The following is a 19,860-nucleotide window of genomic DNA, read 5'->3' as shown; positions in this document are numbered from 1 at the left end:
TATTTGAAGGGCCTTGTTATTCATCCAGGAAAATTCTGACTGCACTACTTGAGCAACATTGTGATTTTTATGAAGCTGAGATTTACAGAACCTCTATCATTTTTAAAATGTAATCATTTAATCTTTGTTAAAGATGTGTGTAGCATACCATATATGTGGCCATGCAGCTTTTAGATTTATGTAACCTGCAGGCCCGCCTCAGCTCATGGAACAACGTTTGTTATCCATTAAGATCATCTTCATTTGCTTACAGGGTCTTGGGAAATGGTTTCTTCTGACTGCTGTTCCTGGCCCTCCTTTTAGAAACAGGCTGATTGCCAACCTTGGATTATTTCTTTGGGTGAATCACTGTGGCTCTTTAGCAGCATGTTTCTAAAGATTGCCTTCAACCGTTCTCTAGATCCGAAACAGTCAGTGGTTGCTAAGAGACACAAGTCAAGAATCCCTATAACATACCTACTGCTGGAGATAGCTATTTAGTAATTTGTACTTCACATTTGCAGTTATATTTAGACCAAAGTGGCATAATTATTATGCAAATTATACAAATCATTAAGTTTGACCTCAAAAGTGATCTTTTGATGTTATGTATTTAAAGCCTCAAAATAAAACTGGACGTGGCCCAAAGCACGCTGTGAATGACTTTTGGCTTCTTGTCTGAAGTAAGTAAGGTCCTTGAGACTTTGAATCCCCACTCTAACACAAAGATATTTTCCAAATAAGTTCCCTGAATATCTCAGAGTGTGCACAGTTGTCTCCCAGAGGCTACAGCAGATACAACCAGAAAATTTATTTCTGCCTGGGGTGTTAGCCTCACCAGCTGACAGAACACCTCATTTCCTGCTCATCCTTAGTCCAGCATTTAACTCCAGAGCTCTATACGGGGCCAGTGAGGTTTGCTGTCAAGCCTCATGATTCCCAGAACCCACACTTGAAGTAGAAACTTAAGTGCTCTTTGGAAAGTTGTTTGGGTGATGTTTTGCTGGGGCAAACATATGAAGGGATATTGAGCTGAGGCAGACACAGGAGAAAGCGTGTTCTGCTAAAGCAAGCACATGAAAGGACATGTGATGAGGGATTCTTTGCTAACTATGCAAATGTATTTGTTCTGCCTTACTGCATAGTTGAGCTTTACTTGTCAGGACTCCCTAGAGAGAAGCATGCCAAAAAACTTCTAGTGATATGCTTCAGTTTCTTGCTGCTTCCTTGGACTCCAGGAGATTGGCAGAGTGATGTCAGCTGAGACAGACACATGTGCTGAGGCAAGACCTGTGGAAGAAGGCACATGATGTTTGGAAGGTATATAGAAAAGAATTGATGGACAGGGATGGAGGCTGACCTTGGCTTGTTAATAGAGCTAGCTGTGCAATGCTTGTTGGTCTCATGTGTGCATCATGTGGTCCAGGGACTGCCAAGGGACTCAGCTTTTCATTTCAGAATAGCTGTTCCCAGCAGAGCCAGAAGCATGGAGCTTGAATTGTAGTGCTGTGTCAGTTTGGACGAAGACATTTAGAACATCCAGTTTTATTCATTGTCTGCTTGAACATGTCTTCTGTAAAGTAGTGCATAGAAAACACGTAGTTCGTGTCTGCATATGGTGGTACATGGTGTCAGAGGATAACATGCAGGAATCAGTTCTCTCCTTCCTGCCAGATCGAGCCTGGGGATTGGATTCAGGAGTTTAGGCTTGGCAGCAAGCACCTTTACCCACTGAGCCATCTTGCCTGCAACTAACTCAGCACCACAACCCCTCCACCCCATCTCACCTTTGCCTTGACTTTGGATCTTCTTGCTTTTACCTTCCAAGTGCTAGAATTATAAAGCACATACAATTACACTTAGATTTCTTGAAAAATTTCTGCTGTTCTTAAAAATGCTGCTTTATATGGAGAAGTATATAGTTGTGACATACATATAATTAAATCAAAGTATACTGTGTGTATTTGTATGGCTGTGTGTGTGGTCATGGACATACCTCAGGAACTGTAACTGCCTTTCTTTATTATGGAGTAATTTGTTGTGTTTGCTTTAGGGTGAAGTTAACTTTTTTTAAAGACAGGTCTTGTTATGGAGGCCTGTATGTATGGCCTGGAACTCACTTTGTAGATCCTCCTGTCTCTGCCTCCCGAATACTGGGATTAAAGGCCTGTGTCATCACAACCAGCTCCTGTTTCTTTTTAAAAAATGTTATTAGTTTGTTGAGAATTTTGTTTGTGCTTTGATCATATTCCTACCCATTTCCTCACAGATCCCTTCCCCACCCACCTAACTTTATATTCTTGTAAGAAATATTTAAAATGATTTTAAAATACAGATTTATTTTACTATTTCTTTGTGTATATTTGTGTAAGTATGTGAATATGTTTGTGGGCCCATGCACAGGCAGTAGAGGACTTACTTGGATATTAAGATCAAACTTGTGTCCTCTTGAGGAGTGCAGGGCTTTAACCATAAGCCATTTCTCCAGCTCCCTGCCCCACCTTTTTATGTGTACTGCCCACATATTCTGGGATGTGTGGTCTTCCACAGAGCATGGTTGCTCCCCGCTGAGAGAACTCTTTCTTCCCGCATGGAGCTTTTTTAACCCTAAAGTTAACAATGGCCAGGTGGTTCACCTGGTTCTTTCCTCTGCTGGTCAGCTGTTCCTCCCTTATTGCTCCAAGGACAGACAGACAGACAGACAGACATACAGACAGACAGACAGACATACACACACACACACACACAGTGTGTGTGTGTGTGAGAGAGAGAGAGAGAGAGAGAGAGAGAGAGAGAGGGAGGGAGGCAGGGAGGGAGGGAGGGAGAGGGGAGGGGAGGGGGAGGGAGAGAGGGAGAGAGGGAGAGAGGGAGAGAGAGAGAGAGACTTGTGCATGCACATACGCACACAGGCACATATGCGTGCTTGCACATAGACATACACAGTCACAGGCGCACACACACATGCCCATGCCAGTCTGTCTGCTGTCTTTTCTCTTTAGAGTCCTTCTTCCTTGAAGTCCTGCTCATCCTGTTCTCATCTATATTGGATGCTTTCCCAGTCTCATCCCGAGCTCCTTTTGCCTTTCTGTGGGACATGCATTTGTTCACCTAACTTTCTCTCATTTGCTACACCTTACCTCTTGATGTTTCATAGGAAAACATGAATGAGATGCAAATTCTTGGAGATGACTTGACTGATAACATTTTTACTATTTACATATACTTCTCCTCACATATACTTAACTATTCACATACATTGCTTTGGTAATCTTTGGTAATGTATCTTGAGGTATTTAAGGACTTGTTTCATTGACGTACAACTTCCAGGATTGGTATTGAGAAAATGAGCATAGTACAGCTTGTTGTCTTTTTAGAGATCTGGAAGCTTTTGAGACCTTCATTTCTTGTGAATGAGCTATGTTTATAGAGGAGCATATGCCTTCCCCACCTCACAGTGCCTTGGGAGAATTGCATTGAGTTCTTTCTCAGATCATTTGCCTTCTTTACGTTGTTTTCCTGTCCTCGTGTCTTTCTGGATTGATTGGCTGGTTGTCTCTGCTCTGCTTCTGGCCCTGTTGTCTAGCTGTTCTTCTCCATGTGCCCTGGTGACTGGTAAGCTGCAAGTTTTGCCACCTAATGCTATGGTTCTTCTGCCAAGATGCGTATTTTCTTCTCATTTTGACTTCCCAAAGCTAGCTCGCTCTCTCTCTCTCTCTCTCTCTCTCTCTCTCTCTCTCTCTCTCTCTCTCATTATCACTTGTTACAGCATCTTCTCTTGATTCAGGAACCTAATAGAGTAGGAGCTCTGAGAATGTTGAGGTGTTTTTTTGTTTTTTTGTTTTTTTTTTGGTTGTTATTTTTTGCAAGTTTTCCCTACTCCTTGCATTCTCTTTTTCTTTGGAGTTGCTCATTTGGTAGACTGTCTACTGGTTCTTCGTAATAACCGTCATTACCTGCTCATCTACCTAGACCCACTTAAAGCTTGTGCTTGTGGGTCATGTGCATGTGTACATGCTGTATTTACAGCTGTGGTACTCTGTAGGTGGCCACAGTAGGATAATTGAGCAGGACCCTGCCAACCCACTGAGAACCCCTAGATTATTATTATGCCATAGATCTTTCCTCAGACTCCGAGTGTCCCTCAAAGGAGACCTCCTGGTCTTCTGCCTTACCTCCAAACTGGGAGCTTAGAGAAGAGTACTGCTGAGACCTCACTAAAGTATGCAGGGTTTCAGTCAGTCCTGTTACTTCGGTAATGCTTCATTTAGCAGTGTTTGATATCTGAGACTGGACACTTGTCATGTTCTCTAGCCTTAGACCATAACTCGTTAGAACACTGAAATGCTCAGGGGTGCAAAGGGTATTGACGATACAAACGTGGAAGCTGCTCTGGCGGATGCTTCTCATCCCAGGACATCAAATCTAGCTCATGCCTTCATTCTTACACCTCTGAAGCTTCTCTGGGGGCGCGGGGGAGGGAACTGGCACCTTCTTAGCTTTCCTCTCTGCTGGGAGGATGGAAAGACCCTTAGCACAATGAGCAAGAGGAAACTGGGGTTGCTACTTTTTGTCCATTTTCCAAGTTGGGAAACCCACACAAAGTCTGACAGTCTGCTCTGTTCTCCAGGCCCCACTGCTGAGGGTTGGGGGTATGGTAGGTAAGGTAGGAGGTGTGGGGGTGAGGTGGGAGGGCATGGTGGATGTTTATATTTTCATTCTAAATCCTAACACAGTTTACCTCTGTTAAAACTCAGGGAGGCTTTTTTTCTTTTAAGTTGGAGTCAGCATGTTAACATATCTATCTTTGCCCTGTAATCAATTTGTAAACTCCAGGTTTTCTTTGACAAGTTGCTTGTGGTATGATGGATGACATAATCTATGGATGTGGAGAATTTGTTGTGGAAATCAGAACTCATCTTGCTTCTCCCCTTTGGACTATATGCCATGATCCCTTTGTTTTTGCCAGTCCCATTATAATATTGTCAGAAGTGTGTTGGACAGGCCAGCAGGGAGCAGCGGAATCTCGAAGTTCATCTTTCTTTGTTGGAGAAGGACAGTGCATTTAGCAGGACCCTGCACAGGTCCTCACTAAGATAGCTTTTTCGTTCTTGTTGTTTGTTTGCTTTTTGAAAACCTAATGAAGTATTTAGTTAAATAATCTTTGTTTAATTATATAGCTGTTAAACTTCAGATTAGCACTACAGAAGCCCAGTTGACTCAAGTTTTGCTAACATTCCACCCCACAAACCTCCTCTTATGTTAGTTGCACATTATTCATTAAGCTCATTCCCTTAAAGTAGAAACCCAATTAAAAATAGAACTTAAAATGGTTAATAATTTCCATAGACAAGGACTGGAATGCAGTAGATGGATGTCTTGTGTAATTTTGAGTATCTCTTACATAAACCCTTCCTCTCCTTTCTGGCCTGTTAAAGCCACGTGCCCTTTTTCCTAAGTAGAATGCTTACCTGTGCAAGTAAATTGTTAACTTGATGGTTGCATCCCTTAGTTAGCTGGAAGTTTGTCCAGCACTCTGTGTGCCCAGCAGCAAGGACATCTATGGCATGAGGAAAGACCTCAGTACATACTTGTTTATTTTATTGCTAAATAGGCAGCGATGTGACAGTTATTGCTAAGTGTCATCTGTCAGTTAAGCTGCTGCCTTGCCTCTTCCATATTCCTTGGGAACATTGTACTAGTTTGGGTGTTATTTAAATGACAACCCTCTAACCCACCCACCTCCCACCCACCAGGGGTCTTTTGCATTTGGACACTTGGTAGTCAAGGTGATAGTTTGGAGAAGTGACTAAGAAGTGACCATTTAAGATGTGGAGATGAGTGGGAGGTCCCTAAGGCATTTGGGGCACACTCTTGGTAGCGTTTCTAGGACACTAGTCTCTCTCTTTCTATGTTCCTGGCTGGAGTTGTAATGTATTCACTTCCTTCTTGTTGTATAATTGATTACCCACCTGTCGGTGCGGTCTAGGGTAGCCCTTGCTGTGGAGTTATATATTCTATGCCATTTGGACAGTCAGCCTTCAGATTTGAGATTGAAAAAAGTCATGCTTTTTCATAAGTAGTTCGTTATAGTGGCAGAAAGCTGATAAATATCAACACTTGTCCCGGTTCTTGTGTGTGTGTGTGTGTGTGTGTGTGTGTGTGTGTGTGTGTGTGTGTGTGTGTATGTATCACCATATGTATCACTTTCCCTGGAAGCCTTCTTTATTACTATCCTTCTTCCAAGTGGAGTCGATAGATCCATTATACATTTGTACAACATCTTGAACTACTTGTGCTCTTTGTTTATTTTTATCCACCATTAGACTAGACTGTGAAAGCAGAGTATAGCTGACTTGCACATCACCATATCCCTGGCACCCCCTTGCCCATTGGCTGACCTTCAGTATACACCAATAAATATTTACTCAAAATACTCAATGTAGAACAAACAGATAGAAAAGATGATGAATGCGAGCATTGTGAAGCCAAACTTGTGCACTGGTTCCCTGTCCAGGCTTTTCTTTAATTTTAACTTCCTGCCGTATTTGAAGTTTCTTTATTTTTAGTTAATATATTTTGCCCAGGACTGTCTTTCATCAAACAAAATACGAAACAAAATGATGTCTGTTTGATTACTGTCCTCTCTTTGTTGTCAGCTCAGCCTCACAGCTTCATTGCTTGGACTCACTTATATATAAATATATATAATCATGTATGCATAAACACACATATGTATAGCCTTTTGTGAGAATGAAGGTAGGCAGCTTTTACTTGCATGCTGAGTTGGTTATTTTATTGTAATTGTTGTTCTTCACTCTGAGAAATTTTCCCAGTATCATTTTTACAAAATAGCAGATTTGTTAAATTATAATTTATGTAACATAAAGTCACCCTTTTGAAGTTTATAATTTAGTAGTCTGCATCTATATGTCTAAATGTATGTATGGGGTTCAGGAGTGTGTACACATGCACGTGTGTATGTGGAGGCAGGTGATCACTCATTCTTGGGTTCTGGTCACCTTTGTTGAAGATGGTACCTGTCACTGACCTGGCGCTTACTGCTTGCCTGCCCAGTGAGCCCCATGTAGCTTTCTGTCTTCTCCTCCCAGTGCTGAGATCATAAGCATGTACCATCCAGCTTTTTACATGGGCTCTGGAGATTGACCCTGTACCTCCCACCTCCCTAGCCCTCCAGTTGAGTAATTTTAAACACACTTTCAGGACTGTGCAACCATCCCCAGGGTTTTCAGTTCAGTTAACTTTGTTTAGTTTTGTTCATTTCTTGTCAGAGTTTAAAAAAAAAATCCCTTGATTTGGAGATGTGAAGATTATTCTTCTGTCTTCTTTATCATTTACTCTTGTCTTTAGGTTGATTATCCATTTTGAGTCCATTTGAATTTGTAGTATGAGCTCGAGGTCTGACTTAGCATTTTATAGGTGTCTATCTGCTTGTCCCAGCACCTTCGCTTAAGGACCTTCTTGTGCTCAAGTGTCTTGGCATCCCATGGAACCAGTTGACCATGAATTTGAAAGTTTTTGTGGACTCCACTCTGTTCTGCTGACTTATATATTTTTATCACATGTCAGTAGCATACTCTTGTTTACTAGCTTTATATTGAATTTTAAAACTGAGATTATGAGTCCTCGTATTACCAAAACTGCTTTGGCCCTTCTAGGTGATTTATATAAATTTTAGAACCAACTGATTTTGTTGTTGTTGATTGCCTGGTAATCAGTTCTTAATTTAGCTATCTTTGAACTCCAAGATGTTTTAGTTTCACCTTCCTGAGTGCTGGGATTATAATACCTATAATCATATATATATATATATATATATATATATATATATATATATACACATATATATATATATGTGTGTATATGTATATATATGCATATATGTATATATACACACACATATAAATATGGAGAGAGAGAGAGAGAGAGAGAGAGAGAGAGAGAGAGAGAGAGAGAACACACAAGAACTCTGTCGTTGAGCTCTATTCCATCTCTTCAACAAGTGTTACAAAACAAGAACCTAAGGATTTCTTGCAGGAATTAGGTTGGATCCAAAGTGGCCCTGCTACTTTCCTTAAGACTGAGCTGGTGTTCTCTCTTATGGCTTAAGACTTGGAACCATGTTATGAGAATTCTGTGGCTTAAATTGTAAATGATCCAAACCTAGATCCTGCCATTCACATAACATAGTACATGTTTACTTTGATGAGAATTCTGCCCTGCGCACAACTTGTGTAACAACATTGCTGGGCTGGGGTCATTGGGAATTTCAGTGTCTGCTTTGGGTTAGGTTGTTTCATCTTCTTGGGCCTTCTGGTAGAGCTGAGGGGTTTAACTTAAATCTGTGTTTCTGTTTGTACTGAAAAGCCCAGGAGTTGGTGGCATACAGTGTTGAAGGCCAAGGACTTTAAGCACTCAGTGGGTTCACATCCCTGTGCTGCTGCTTCTCACTGTGGCATCACCAGCAATCGGCTCTCTGGGCCCCAGTGTGCTCATCTGCAAGGCAAGGGTAAACTGCCGCCCCGAGGGCCTGGCCTGTGTGATTGCGGGAGCGCTGCATTGGCTGCCACTGTTACTGGTACTGCAGCACGAGCTTTCCCCTGGGTTTAAAACCTTCTTCTCAGTGTAGCTGCCTTCCTTCCCCAAAGACTACTCCTGTGCTGGGTGTAACTTTTATTTAGTAGCTTTCTGAAGAGGGAAAAAAGGGACAGAGGGATCGTAAATAATGAACAATAGAATTTCTCAGTTCTTGCCTAAAAGTGTCTCTAACCGCCTTCTGTTCTACTGTCATTTACAACAGCTTTTGGAGCTATTTGACAGTGAAGACCCTCGAGAACGGGACTATTTAAAAACAGTCTTGCACAGGATTTATGGCAAGTTTCTCGGGCTTAGAGCATTTATCCGAAAACAAATTAACAATATTTTTCTAAGGTAAGTTGATGTTTTTGCAGAAGCATTAAACAAGCCTTCAGTAGTTGAAGATAAAGTGCTAACTCCTCCTTCCCTTCCCTATTCCTTCACCCTTCCCATCTCCTTTCTTCTCTCCTCTTTCTCCTCTCAGGTTTGTTTATGAAACAGAACACTTCAATGGTGTAGCTGAACTGCTGGAAATATTAGGAAGGTGAGTATTTACTATGCATTGTTGGTTTCCGGTGAGCCTCATTCTGCAGGTCGTGTTCAGGGGGCAGAAGGGGTGCTGGTTGACCTGGAGCTCTTGCTCCATATCCCCTGGCCTCTTATTTGTGCTTAGCCTGTTTCCCAAGTGACTCTCAAGGGCTAACTTTGTTCTTTGTTCCATAATTACATATCGTTAACTCCCCCACAATGACCTGAAGGAGCTCACAGCTTACTCAGTGATGGTGTCTGATTGGGTGACAGGCCAGTGACAGCAAAGCACCTTATTCTCTGGGCCTAGCATGTAGGCCACCTGTCCTTTCTCACATCTGCTGAAAGCAGGTTTGTTATGTATTGGAAAGACTGCATAGCCAGATGTGGAGCTGTAGGCAGCTGCTGCCCTCGGAGGTAGAGCCAAGCAGCAGATGTAGCTGGGCAGAGTGATTGCTTATTCTTTCCTTCTAATAAGATGAGGAAAAGGTGGGATCTCCCTGCTTCCTCCCAGTGGCCTCCCAAGACTGGCAGAGGTTTCAGGAATGAAGAGAAGTGGTGTCAGGAGGTGGCAAGGGTGTTGAAAGAGCAGGTTAGCAAGGTGATCTGGAGACAGACAGCTCCTGCTTTAAGAGAATGTTAGCCGATAGGCTACAGAGGAACAGAGGGAGGACAAAACATGGGTTTGATAAGAAGCTTTGGGGCACATCTGCCTGTTTGCTGGATGTTCATAATCAAATTTACTTCTGTTAAAATTCCTGCCTAATAAGTGATCTCTGTTGAAGTAACTAAAAAAAGTCTTAAATGTCATTGGTGGGAGGGGTTGGCTATGTTTTTTGGACAAATATAAATTAAGAGTTAGCCAGCTCCTAACAAGACCTTGTCTGGGTTCAGTGTGTGGGTTAACATTGCTAACCCTCTCTCTTCTTTTCCCCAGTATTATCAATGGCTTTGCTTTACCACTCAAGGCAGAACACAAACAGTTCCTGGTGAAAGTGTTGATCCCTCTACACACTGTCAGGAGCTTGTCACTCTTTCATGCACAGGTAGAGCTTTCTGTTCAAACTGGTTTTGATGTAGAGTCTCTCCCCTGTGCCAGGGTTGGCTGTAAATTTGTAGTCTTCTGCCTCTTCCTCCTGAGTGCTGGGATTCAGGGGTGAGCCGCCACACATAGTTTTAAATACACCTTCTGAAGCAAAATGAAAAATTTGTGGATTTCCTGTTTCTTAGGATATTATTTTTCTTTCCTTTTTTTTTTTTTAAAGTAAAGGTGTGTTAAACTTAAAAATACTCCCCAAGAAAAGTATGAAAGTATGTCGTTCCCCCCCCCCCCAGTAGAATTATGGAACTATTTTAAAGGTAGGAATAGGCTTTGCTCTGTGTTATTTCATAGCAGACTTCCGTGTTCACGAGGTTCCCTGCTGTAGATTGTCCATAGTAGGATGTATGTAAATGTAGAGCGGGTAAGAGTGTGCTAGGGCGAGGCATCGTTGGGCCTTGCCTAAGAAGCAGAATGTTCTTGAATACTTAGCCCTGTCTCACTTTGCCCTGGGCTGTCAGCTGTGCCCTCTGCCCCCTTCTGCTTCTTCACAGCACTGCACTCTTTCAGAAGCAGTCAAACCTATCAATATTTTCACATCGTCCTTTTGATAAGCCCCTCATTACTTACAAATCAGATCTTTTGGGGTGTGGCCTCCTGCAGCTGTAATCTCAGCACCTAACAGGTTGAGGCAGAAGGATTGCCTTGGCTGTATAGCGTGTTGTCTCAGAACAGATACACACCTACAAGGAGTAGTGCTGATAATCAGCTCCTGTGTTGCCCGCGCTGTAGCATCTGTGCTGAGCTGCACTCATTGCACGGTGAGCATGTCACTGGAAGGCGTAATTGATGGAGTGGTATTTTTACGTTCAGTGTTCTAAAACTCTTGCTCCCTTCTCTTTTGAGTTTGCATTAAAACGTAACACATTTTTCTAAGCAGTGTTCCTTCTTAAATGTGAAACTCTGTATTTTGAGGAAAGAATTAGTCCATATGTTCCAGATTTAGCACACCATCAAAATTTTGGTTTTTAAGAGAATCGGTTTCCTGTTCAGGAATTTTTCCTAGCCCTTTAGAAAACTTCTTTAGTCTGTGCAGCAGGATATAGCATTTCATAGTTATTTGAAAGCGTTCCTGTTGAGACTGGGGACACTCCTCGGATTCTGACTTTGGCAAGTGTAACCTTTGATCGCTTCAGGAAGCCTCTTTTTTTTTTTTTTTCCCCTTCAGGCTCTCCCATAGGCACTTGCCTGGGTTTTTACAAACTGCTTCCCCACAAAAGCTGAAGCCCAGAGCTTGAGGGGTAGCCCGGACTTGAATGTCTGAGATCTTTTCAGGCTGCCCTGCTTTTCAGTAGCCTCCAAAATCTAGTCTCAGTGCTCTTTAAAAACAGAATTCCTCTGGAGCCTTGTCACGTTGTCACTGACTTGAAAAGCATAGCTTTAGCTGCAGTCTCTGCTATTCAGGAAACTGAGGTAGGAGAATCATGTTCAACTTAGGAGTTCGAGACTAGCCTGGGCAACACAGCTGGGTTCCAGTTCTTTCATGAGGGTTCAAACGAAGTGATTGTGAGGTTAAACCAGAGTCTGGATGCTTTGGAGAAGTGATGCTGTGTGCTTCCACCTTTCATTGGATCAAATTAATGCTCTGTCCTTTGCTCTTCCTTCCTGTTTAGCTGGCGTATTGTATAGTACAGTTTCTGGAGAAAGACCCTTCCCTTACAGAACCAGTAAGCTTTTTTTTTTTCCCTTTCTATAATGTGAAAAAAAATTAAGCAAAAACCATCTTCATTAAAATGTCAAACATTAAATGCCTCAATTTTTTTTTTCCTTTTCCTTTTAGGTTATTAGGGGGCTAATGAAATTTTGGCCTAAAACATGCAGTCAAAAAGAGGTAAGTACTTAACCTTGGAGAGTGCCAGTGGTAAAGGAGTGCTTTGCCAAGCCCTGTGAGGCTAAGCACGCATGAGGGGACGCCTCATCTAAACTTGGCTTTGTAGTTCTCGGTCTTACTAGCGCTAAACTGAGGCTTCGAGTTGAGTAGCACATCCAGGCACACTGAGTGAGAGCATGCCAATAGACTAGAGCCTGCCTCCTGAACTCTGAACCCTGGCCAATCCCCACCGTGTGTCCAGCTAGCTCCACTGAGGCCACTTTGTAGTGACTCTGTAGATAGATCCCTGAGCATTCTGCTCCAGTCCCCATGTTAAACTATACTATGGGTGAGGGCTTACAGTGTATAGTCTCACAATATACACCAGACCATTAGCTTGACATTCCCGGAAATGAGGCACATACAGTCACCAAGGCATGTGTGTTTGTAGGGAGTCCCCAAGCAGGAGCTTGAATGGATCCTAACTGTCACCACCCCAGATCTGAAGCCCTCTCTTAGCCTGGAAACAGAGGCCACCTGTTATCTTTATGTCACAAGAGGATGTATGTGTCTTAATGAAGGATGGGGTATAGGAAGAGCCCCTTCCTCACATCAGTGATTCTAACCTCAGTCCATACAGCGTCAGCAAATTACCTCGTTCCTTAACAATAGGAGTTTAAGGGAATCTGCTGTTCTTTGTACCTTGAGACACAAAAGAAGTGTCTTCCTTCATATTTTAATTGCTCGTTTAGCTTGCCTAACGTTATTTTTAGTGAGTAAATAGTCTTTATTTATTATTTTTCATTCTATTTATACAACTGTCTAAATCTGTTTATCTTGCTCCATTGTGTGATCTTCAAGCTTTCTTTTGCATACAGCCCCGAGGCCATGAGATTCACTGTGCTATAGAGAGAGGGGAGAGGGAGAGGGAGAGTGTGTGCACGAGTGCTCGTATAAGCATAGGAGACAGGTCAGTGTGTGCTGATGCGGTTACTGTGCCTCCATAACATGAATTTGTTTGCTAGTGGGATGCAGCTGCCTGTTGAGTGACTGTGTGTTCTGTTGTGGTGCTGTGGACTAATGCACATTTGTTCAGGAGTGTCAGCCATTATTTTAAAAACTGGGGATGGGTAGGGTGTTAAATATCTTGGTTGCTAGCAGTGGGCAGAGTTCCAAAGGCCTGAAGACGGAGAGGCCAGTAATTTGCTTTAACAGAAGACCCTGTCCTGAGTTCTTTGAGAAACGGGTATGTTCTTTGTGTATATGGCAGTAGGTAGGGTACGCACACGGAGGCCTGAGAAGAACTCTTAACACAGTGACTTGCCATAGAATTTGGAGCTAGGCTGGCAGCCAGGAAACCCTGGAGATGCTCCTGTCTCAACACCCCATAACACTTGGGGTTGCAGGCATGTCTATGGCCTGCTCTGTCTTTTTATGTGGATGCTGGGGATTTGAACTCAGGTCTTCATGCTTTCATAGCAAGCACTCTTACCCGCTGAGCCGCCATCCCAGGCTAAGACAACTAGACTGATGTCTGGGCCCTTGCTTTTGTTCTGTTGCTTTGTGTGCACCCTTTCCTTAAGATACTGAGTAAGCTGAGCATGTGGGGATTTTCGTGGTTGATCTCATGTTTTGTGCTTTGTTCTTATTTATAGGTCATGTTCCTCGGGGAGCTGGAAGAAATCTTGGATGTGATTGAACCGTCACAATTTGTTAAAATCCAAGAACCTTTGTTTAAACAAATTGCCAAGTGTGTTTCTAGCCCCCATTTTCAGGTTAGTAGGAAAGAGAACACGAGTCAGAGTGATGTGTGCCATGTGAACTCATTAGGCTAAACTTCATTTGTGTTGGGAAAAAAACCGATCATGGACACTAGCTACTTTAAAAATATTATTTATTTATTTTTATTTTTAATTCTGTGTCTGTTGGAGTGCAATGCCCACAGAGGCCAGCGGCACCTCAGCTCCCCTGCTGCTGGACTTAGAGGTGGCTGTGAGCTGGCTGGTGCGGGTGCAGGCAGGGTACCGAGCCTGGCTCCTCTGCAGAAGGCAGTCAGTACTCTCATAGGGACTCAGCCATCTCTCCAGCCCCTGCTGCTTGTTAACAAATTGTTACCGGATGCTGAGCATCTGCCTCTAACAGGCTCTGTCTTTTAACTTCAGTTCCCATAATACCCTGCAAGAAGACAGGATGTGAATACCAAAGCTGGAAGCTGTAAAATAACTGAACTTGGCTAAATTAGATGACGTGGGCTGCTGGGGTTTCTTCACTGTATGAGAAGGAGTAATCAGTAATCCTTAGGAGGAGGGAAGAGAAGCTGGGTGCTGTCCTCCGGACAAGATCCCAAGTGGGAATGTCAATGGGTTTTTATTTTTAAGGTGGCTTATTGTAAAAAAGGCTTAAAGCCCATGACCTTCCCACAGCCTGCTCTGCCTCCTTGTGGCTGTTTGGTGAGAACACAGGGAAGGTGCACTTGGTGTTTTCAAGGAGGTCCTGGCTGCAGTGCTTTGAAACCAATACAGGAGAGAACGGGACCAGAGTTGAACATAGTGCTTTAACTTACGTGGTGGCTGTCTTACCAAAAGTCCATCTTACAAATCTAGCAGGCTCATCATACTGCCCCTCGTTTGAAGACCCTGTTCAACAGCACAAAAGCACACTTGAAATTTGATGGTGAACTATCCTTTAAGCTGGCAGATTGAGGCCTTGACTATTCCTGTTTTTAAATCTAAAGACATACTAGTGTATTAAGCTAGTGCTTAGGCCACACAGAACAAAAGGAGGGACAGTTCTGTGAGGTGTACAGACTAGACACAAATAGAAAAGTTCAGAGCAGTGCACACGACACTAAGTCTGTAATGTTCAAAACATATGGACTGTTTAGTTTTCTGGTTTCATTTGACTCTTTGGTATAGTGGAGGCCAAGGGTCTTTCACAAAGAACAAGGCAGAGAAACTTACTGGATACTCAGTGCTCAGGAAGGAAGGTAATTTGTCATACTGAGAATGACGTTCCGTAGATGAGCATTGCGTAGCACTTGCAGGGCCTTGGGTTTTTTTGTTAACAAAGAAGAAGGAGGTAGGAAAGAGTGTATGGTAGGCTCAGGTTGCTATGACAAATGCTCCAGACCAAGTAGCTTTAACAGCAGAGATTGACTTCCCCACAGTCCTGGAGGCCAGGAGTCTGCAGTCATGCATGTGACTGTTCGCCATGATCTTAAGTAGCTCCTGTGTATGTATGTACAGGTTGTTCGTTCTGCTCTGTAGCCCCCATCACAGTTTACATCAAACAACTGCAGGTGCTTCATTCCCACCAGTTATCCGATCTTAAGGGACAGCAGGGAAGAGTTAAGAGAAGGCTACTGTATGTGCCACTTGCTAGCCATGTGACCTTGAGCCAATGACTTACACCTAGCTCTTCAAGTCTCATCTATAAAGCTGGAATAATGACACCACTTACAAGGTTTAAGAGCAGTGACATGTGAGTGTGCACAGCACATGGCTTCTGTGTGCTAGCGTTCCTTGAAGGCTGTTTCTAAGCGTTCAGGGACCAGTAAGTCAGCAGTGTTTTGAACCTGCCAAGTGATGGAGATGGAAAGGCTCTAATTTCTCAGTCTGTCAGGGTGTGAAATCTTGTTTCTTTTCGTTCTAAATCATGATCTTTCAATTTACATAAATAAAAAAAGCCATTTGAGTTCATCAAGTCCAAGGTGAGAAACTTTTAGGCCCAGCAGATGAAGTTAGAGTATTGTGGACAGAGGACAGAATCTAAACCAATAAGTAAATGACATCCTCCTCCAGCTAGACCCCACAGCTTTCCAAGTAGCATCACAGGTTGTAGACAAAGCATTTAAACATAAGCCTTTGGGGACATTTAAGACCCAAAGTGTAACAAGACAAGCGGACTAGCAGCTCTGAAAGCTGAGCTCATGACAGTGTGTGTAAGGAAGAGTGTGGAAATAGAGGAGATGTGTAGATAGACCTAAAGAGAGGATAAATTAACAGATAGGGAAAAGCCCCAAAAACCAAGAAAACTTTTCCTCCCCAAACTGATGAACCACCTGGCAACTTCTTGGAAGATCATAAATCTTACAAAATGTAAAGAGTTATTAATATTTAATCATACTTTTGATTGAATGATTTTAAAAATAGCCTTTTAAAATACTTTTGTTTGAAAAGATTATAACTTGTATTATAATTGTTCTGTTTCTTTCCTCAAGGTGGCAGAAAGGGCACTCTATTATTGGAATAATGAATACATCATGAGTTTGATAGAAGAAAACTCTAACGTCATCCTTCCCATCATGTTCTCCAGCCTTTATAGGATTTCAAAAGAGCATTGGAATCCGTATGTCTTCAGTTTCCTTCGATCCTTTCCTTTCCTTCTACTCCCGTTTGGTCTTATGTCCCTTTCCCTTCTTCTTTTCACTAGTAAAATGTCTCTCAGCTCACTGTGCACCAGATGCTGTGGCCATTGATAAAGGTGCACACATGACAAAATAAAAATCCCTCAGGAGATGTGCTGGATGGGGGACTAAAAAGCAAACAAATATTTTAATAAAGTAGTGCTGTTTAGTTAAAAGATCTTTTTACTTGAGAGGCTTTCTGACCTGTCTGAAGGTAGCCAGATGTGTTTTGGGGATGTGTTGGAGCCCCGGAGGATGTGTATCGACTGGCAGGGCTCAAAGTAAACGTGCTAATTTTTCTAGGCAGGATCTTACTGTACATACAGGCCATACTGACCTGAAACTCATTGATCCTCCTGCCTCAGCCTCCTGAGTGCTGGGGAATGGTTGCACTTGGCTTCAGATAGATTCTTAGTGGAGTTTGGTAGATGGCAGTAATAGGGAACACCCCTTCAGACAGGGGTCAATTTTTCCTCCATGTAAAAAGACACAGGTGTTAAAAGTGCCTGTCAAGTTTGGAAGCCTGCAGGCTCCGGAGGGCAAAGGCCTTTGGGGGAGCAGTGCTAGAAACAAGGCTAGAAAAGGAACTGAGGCTCACAAGAGCCTTCACCAGGGCCAGCTTCAGGAAGTTCTGAGGGGCTGTGAAGAAGTGGTCTGAAGAGATTTACATTTGATAGGAAGACCCATTTCCCAGCAGCCAGCTCAGTTGTTAGATTTTTGTAGTGGGGACTAAATTTTATAATCTTCAAGGACAAGTTAAATTTAGCCCTAGGAGTGTTAAAGTATTTTATATTGACATGCTTTTGCATGTTTCTCTATGCAATAAAGGGAAGTTTTATGTGGCATTGAAGAATTGCTAAGTACAATTCAGTATTGTCTTTTAATTTTTTTCATGGAGTTGTAAAATAACATTTTTTTTCAATTTTCTAACTATAATACTTTGTATATTAATAGAGCTTTGAAATAGAGCTATATTTAGCCCCGCTGTAGAGACTTTCTCTCAGGGGTCTGGAGAGCAGCTCCAGGCAGTGTCAAGAAGTGCCCAGAGCCAGTAAGAAGGCCATTCTTGAGCCATAGCTCAAGTTTCCCTTTTTTGGGGCACCAAGCAGAAGCTGGACAACAGACACTGAACCTCCCGCTAACATGAGCCCTCCCACTACCATGAGCTCTCACACTAACACGGACCCTCCCACTAACATGAGCTCTCACACTAACATGAGCTCTCCCACTAACATGGACCCTCCCACTAACATGAGCTCTCATTTTTTAGAGATGTCTTCTTAGTAAGATTGGGGAGTTTGTTGCAAAATGGAAGCAACCTTAAAAGTTTTGAAAAGAGACCTTTTTTTTTGCCTAGTCTGAATCTTTCAAGTCCGCCACAGCAGTCTTCACATTGTCCAGAGTGTATTCTGCTCGATAAGAATAGCCCAGCAGCTTGGCGGTTTAGCTGTGGCGTAGTGCTCCATAGCCAAGAGCATATGGCAGCAGCTTGCCAGTTTTCAGCGTGAATATTAGGTCAGCAGGAAGGGTGAGCAGGAACAGACTGACACAACCACACAGGAAAGCAGCTTAGAGGGTGTGGTAGCCTGTCTTTGAGCACAACTGACTTAGGTACTCATTTCCACAGGGACAGCTTCTGATTTTAAATTATTACTTTGAAAGTAATTTTTCTAAACCACTGGTACTTGTTTATAGGGTATGACTACTCTGTCTGAATGTCTGTCTGTCTCTTTGTTTTAAGATAGTATCCATATGTAGCCCACAGTGCTCTTAAGTTCTCAGTGCTCTTATCTCTACCTCCCACGTTCTGGGATTATGGGTGCACACCACCATCTGCACACACACACACACACACACACACACACACACACACACACACACACACACACACACCTGCCTGAGCTGTCTCCCCACCTTAAAGCAGCTTTATCTTATACTTGCCTTTGTTAGGCATTAGCCATAAGCACATCTGCTCTGGGTAGCAATGATTTGGGAGAACAAAGCTGGGTTTTAACTTTGCCATTTCTCAGGAAGGTTGAATAGTAAAGAACTCAAGTCTCTTGATGAGGAAATGAACTGTGTAGAAGGGAATGGGAAGCCAGGTGTGCTAATACATGCCCATAATCTCAGCACTAGATGGGTGGAGGCAGGAGAATCAGGACTTCAGAGTTATCCTCAGCTACACACCAAGTTTGAGGCTGGCCTGTGCTACATGTATGTGGGAAAGGGATTTGTAGGGGACAGTAAGGGTAATAGGCTGGGAGAGAGGGTGGGTAGTGGGTTATGATGATCTGAATGCACTTTAGAAGTGAGTGGCCTTGTCAAAGAAAACAGTAGTAACAGTTTGTGCACTAGAGGAGGCCTGACTCATGCCAGAGTTGTCCTTCGGCCTTCCTAGCCAGCACCCCCTTGTGAAGACTACTAACCGGTCTGTTCTCCTTCTCTGCCTCACAGGGCCATTGTGGCATTGGTGTACAACGTGTTGAAGGCATTTATGGAAATGAACAGCACTATGTTTGATGAGCTGACAGCCACATACAAGTCAGATCGTCAGCGGTAACTTTTTAAAGCTCTTTTGTCTGCTGTGCAGAAAGCTATGAGTCCTACCCAGCTGCACATCAGATCATAAACAGCAGTTTCTTTATTTACCTCTTCTCTCTGCATGCTCCTTAGCTGTGCCCCATTAATGCACCACTAAGTAAGAAGGGGTTGTAATGGTGTGGTTTTGATGAAGCCTGCTACCTTTCTCTCTTCATTTTCTGTTCTACCACAAGGTTAAGAGCCTGGCGTATAACTAGTCCTTCAGGCTCACTTCAGGGAACCATGAGGTAGTTAGGCCTGTGGGCTGACTCCTGCTGCTAACACACCAAAACTCAGATTGGACTGATGGGCTTGACTCCAGCTCAGGAGAGGCCAGGCACTATTTAATCCAGAACTTCTTGTCTAGTCTAGAAACCAACAAAGTCATCACAACTTAAGAGAGAAGTGAAGAGAATATAGGCTCTAATGGTCTAGTATTATAAAATACTAAAGTGTTTAAGGTTATATTTTTATTTACATGGTTCTCCCATTTTGTTTTTATATTATAATTATTATTATTATTTGATTGTTTTTGTTTTTCAAGACAGGGTTTCTCTGTGTAGCCCTGGCTATCTCAGAACTCATTTTACAGTTTAGGGTGGGCTCAAACTCAGAGATCTGCCTGCCTCCGCCTCCCAAGTGCTGGGATTAAAAGTGTGAGCCTCTATGTCTGGCCCAAGTTTTATTTTTTATCCAGTATATTCAACTTCCCAAGAGAGGGTTTCTGTTGCTGTGAAGAGGCACCAAAGTAACTCAGAAGTAACCAAAGTAGCTCTTACAAAGGAAAGCATTTCACTGGGGGACTCGCTCAGATTGCAGAGGCTTAGCCCATTGTCATCATGTCAGGAAGCACTGCACTGCACA

General features: G+C 42.9%; 1 protein-coding gene across 4 annotated transcripts in view; it reads left to right on the top strand.

The window, feature by feature from the left end:
* The window catches only part of Ppp2r5e (protein phosphatase 2, regulatory subunit B', epsilon), a 146,775-nt gene that overhangs the window by 117,578 nt on the left and 9,337 nt on the right, over positions 1–19,860 (top strand). For 3 of the 4 annotated variants that reach the window (NM_012024.3, XM_006515925.3, XM_006515927.4), the window contains 8 exons: positions 8,798–8,928; positions 9,059–9,118; positions 10,040–10,148; positions 11,815–11,868; positions 11,982–12,032; positions 13,667–13,786; positions 16,231–16,358; positions 18,871–18,972. In NM_012024.3, coding sequence (NP_036154.1) covers positions 8,798–8,928; positions 9,059–9,118; positions 10,040–10,148; positions 11,815–11,868; positions 11,982–12,032; positions 13,667–13,786; positions 16,231–16,358; positions 18,871–18,972 — 755 coding nt within the window. The remainder of the gene's footprint in view (positions 1–8,797; positions 8,929–9,058; positions 9,119–10,039; positions 10,149–11,814; positions 11,869–11,981; positions 12,033–13,666; positions 13,787–16,230; positions 16,359–18,870; positions 18,973–19,860) is intronic. The other variant, XM_006515926.3, reaches the window with a different exon arrangement.

Source organism: Mus musculus, chromosome 12 (assembly GCF_000001635.26).
Source record: "Mus musculus strain C57BL/6J chromosome 12, GRCm38.p6 C57BL/6J".
NCBI lineage: Eukaryota > Metazoa > Chordata > Mammalia > Rodentia > Muridae > Mus > Mus musculus.
This window is presented reverse-complemented; position numbering and strand designations above follow the sequence as displayed.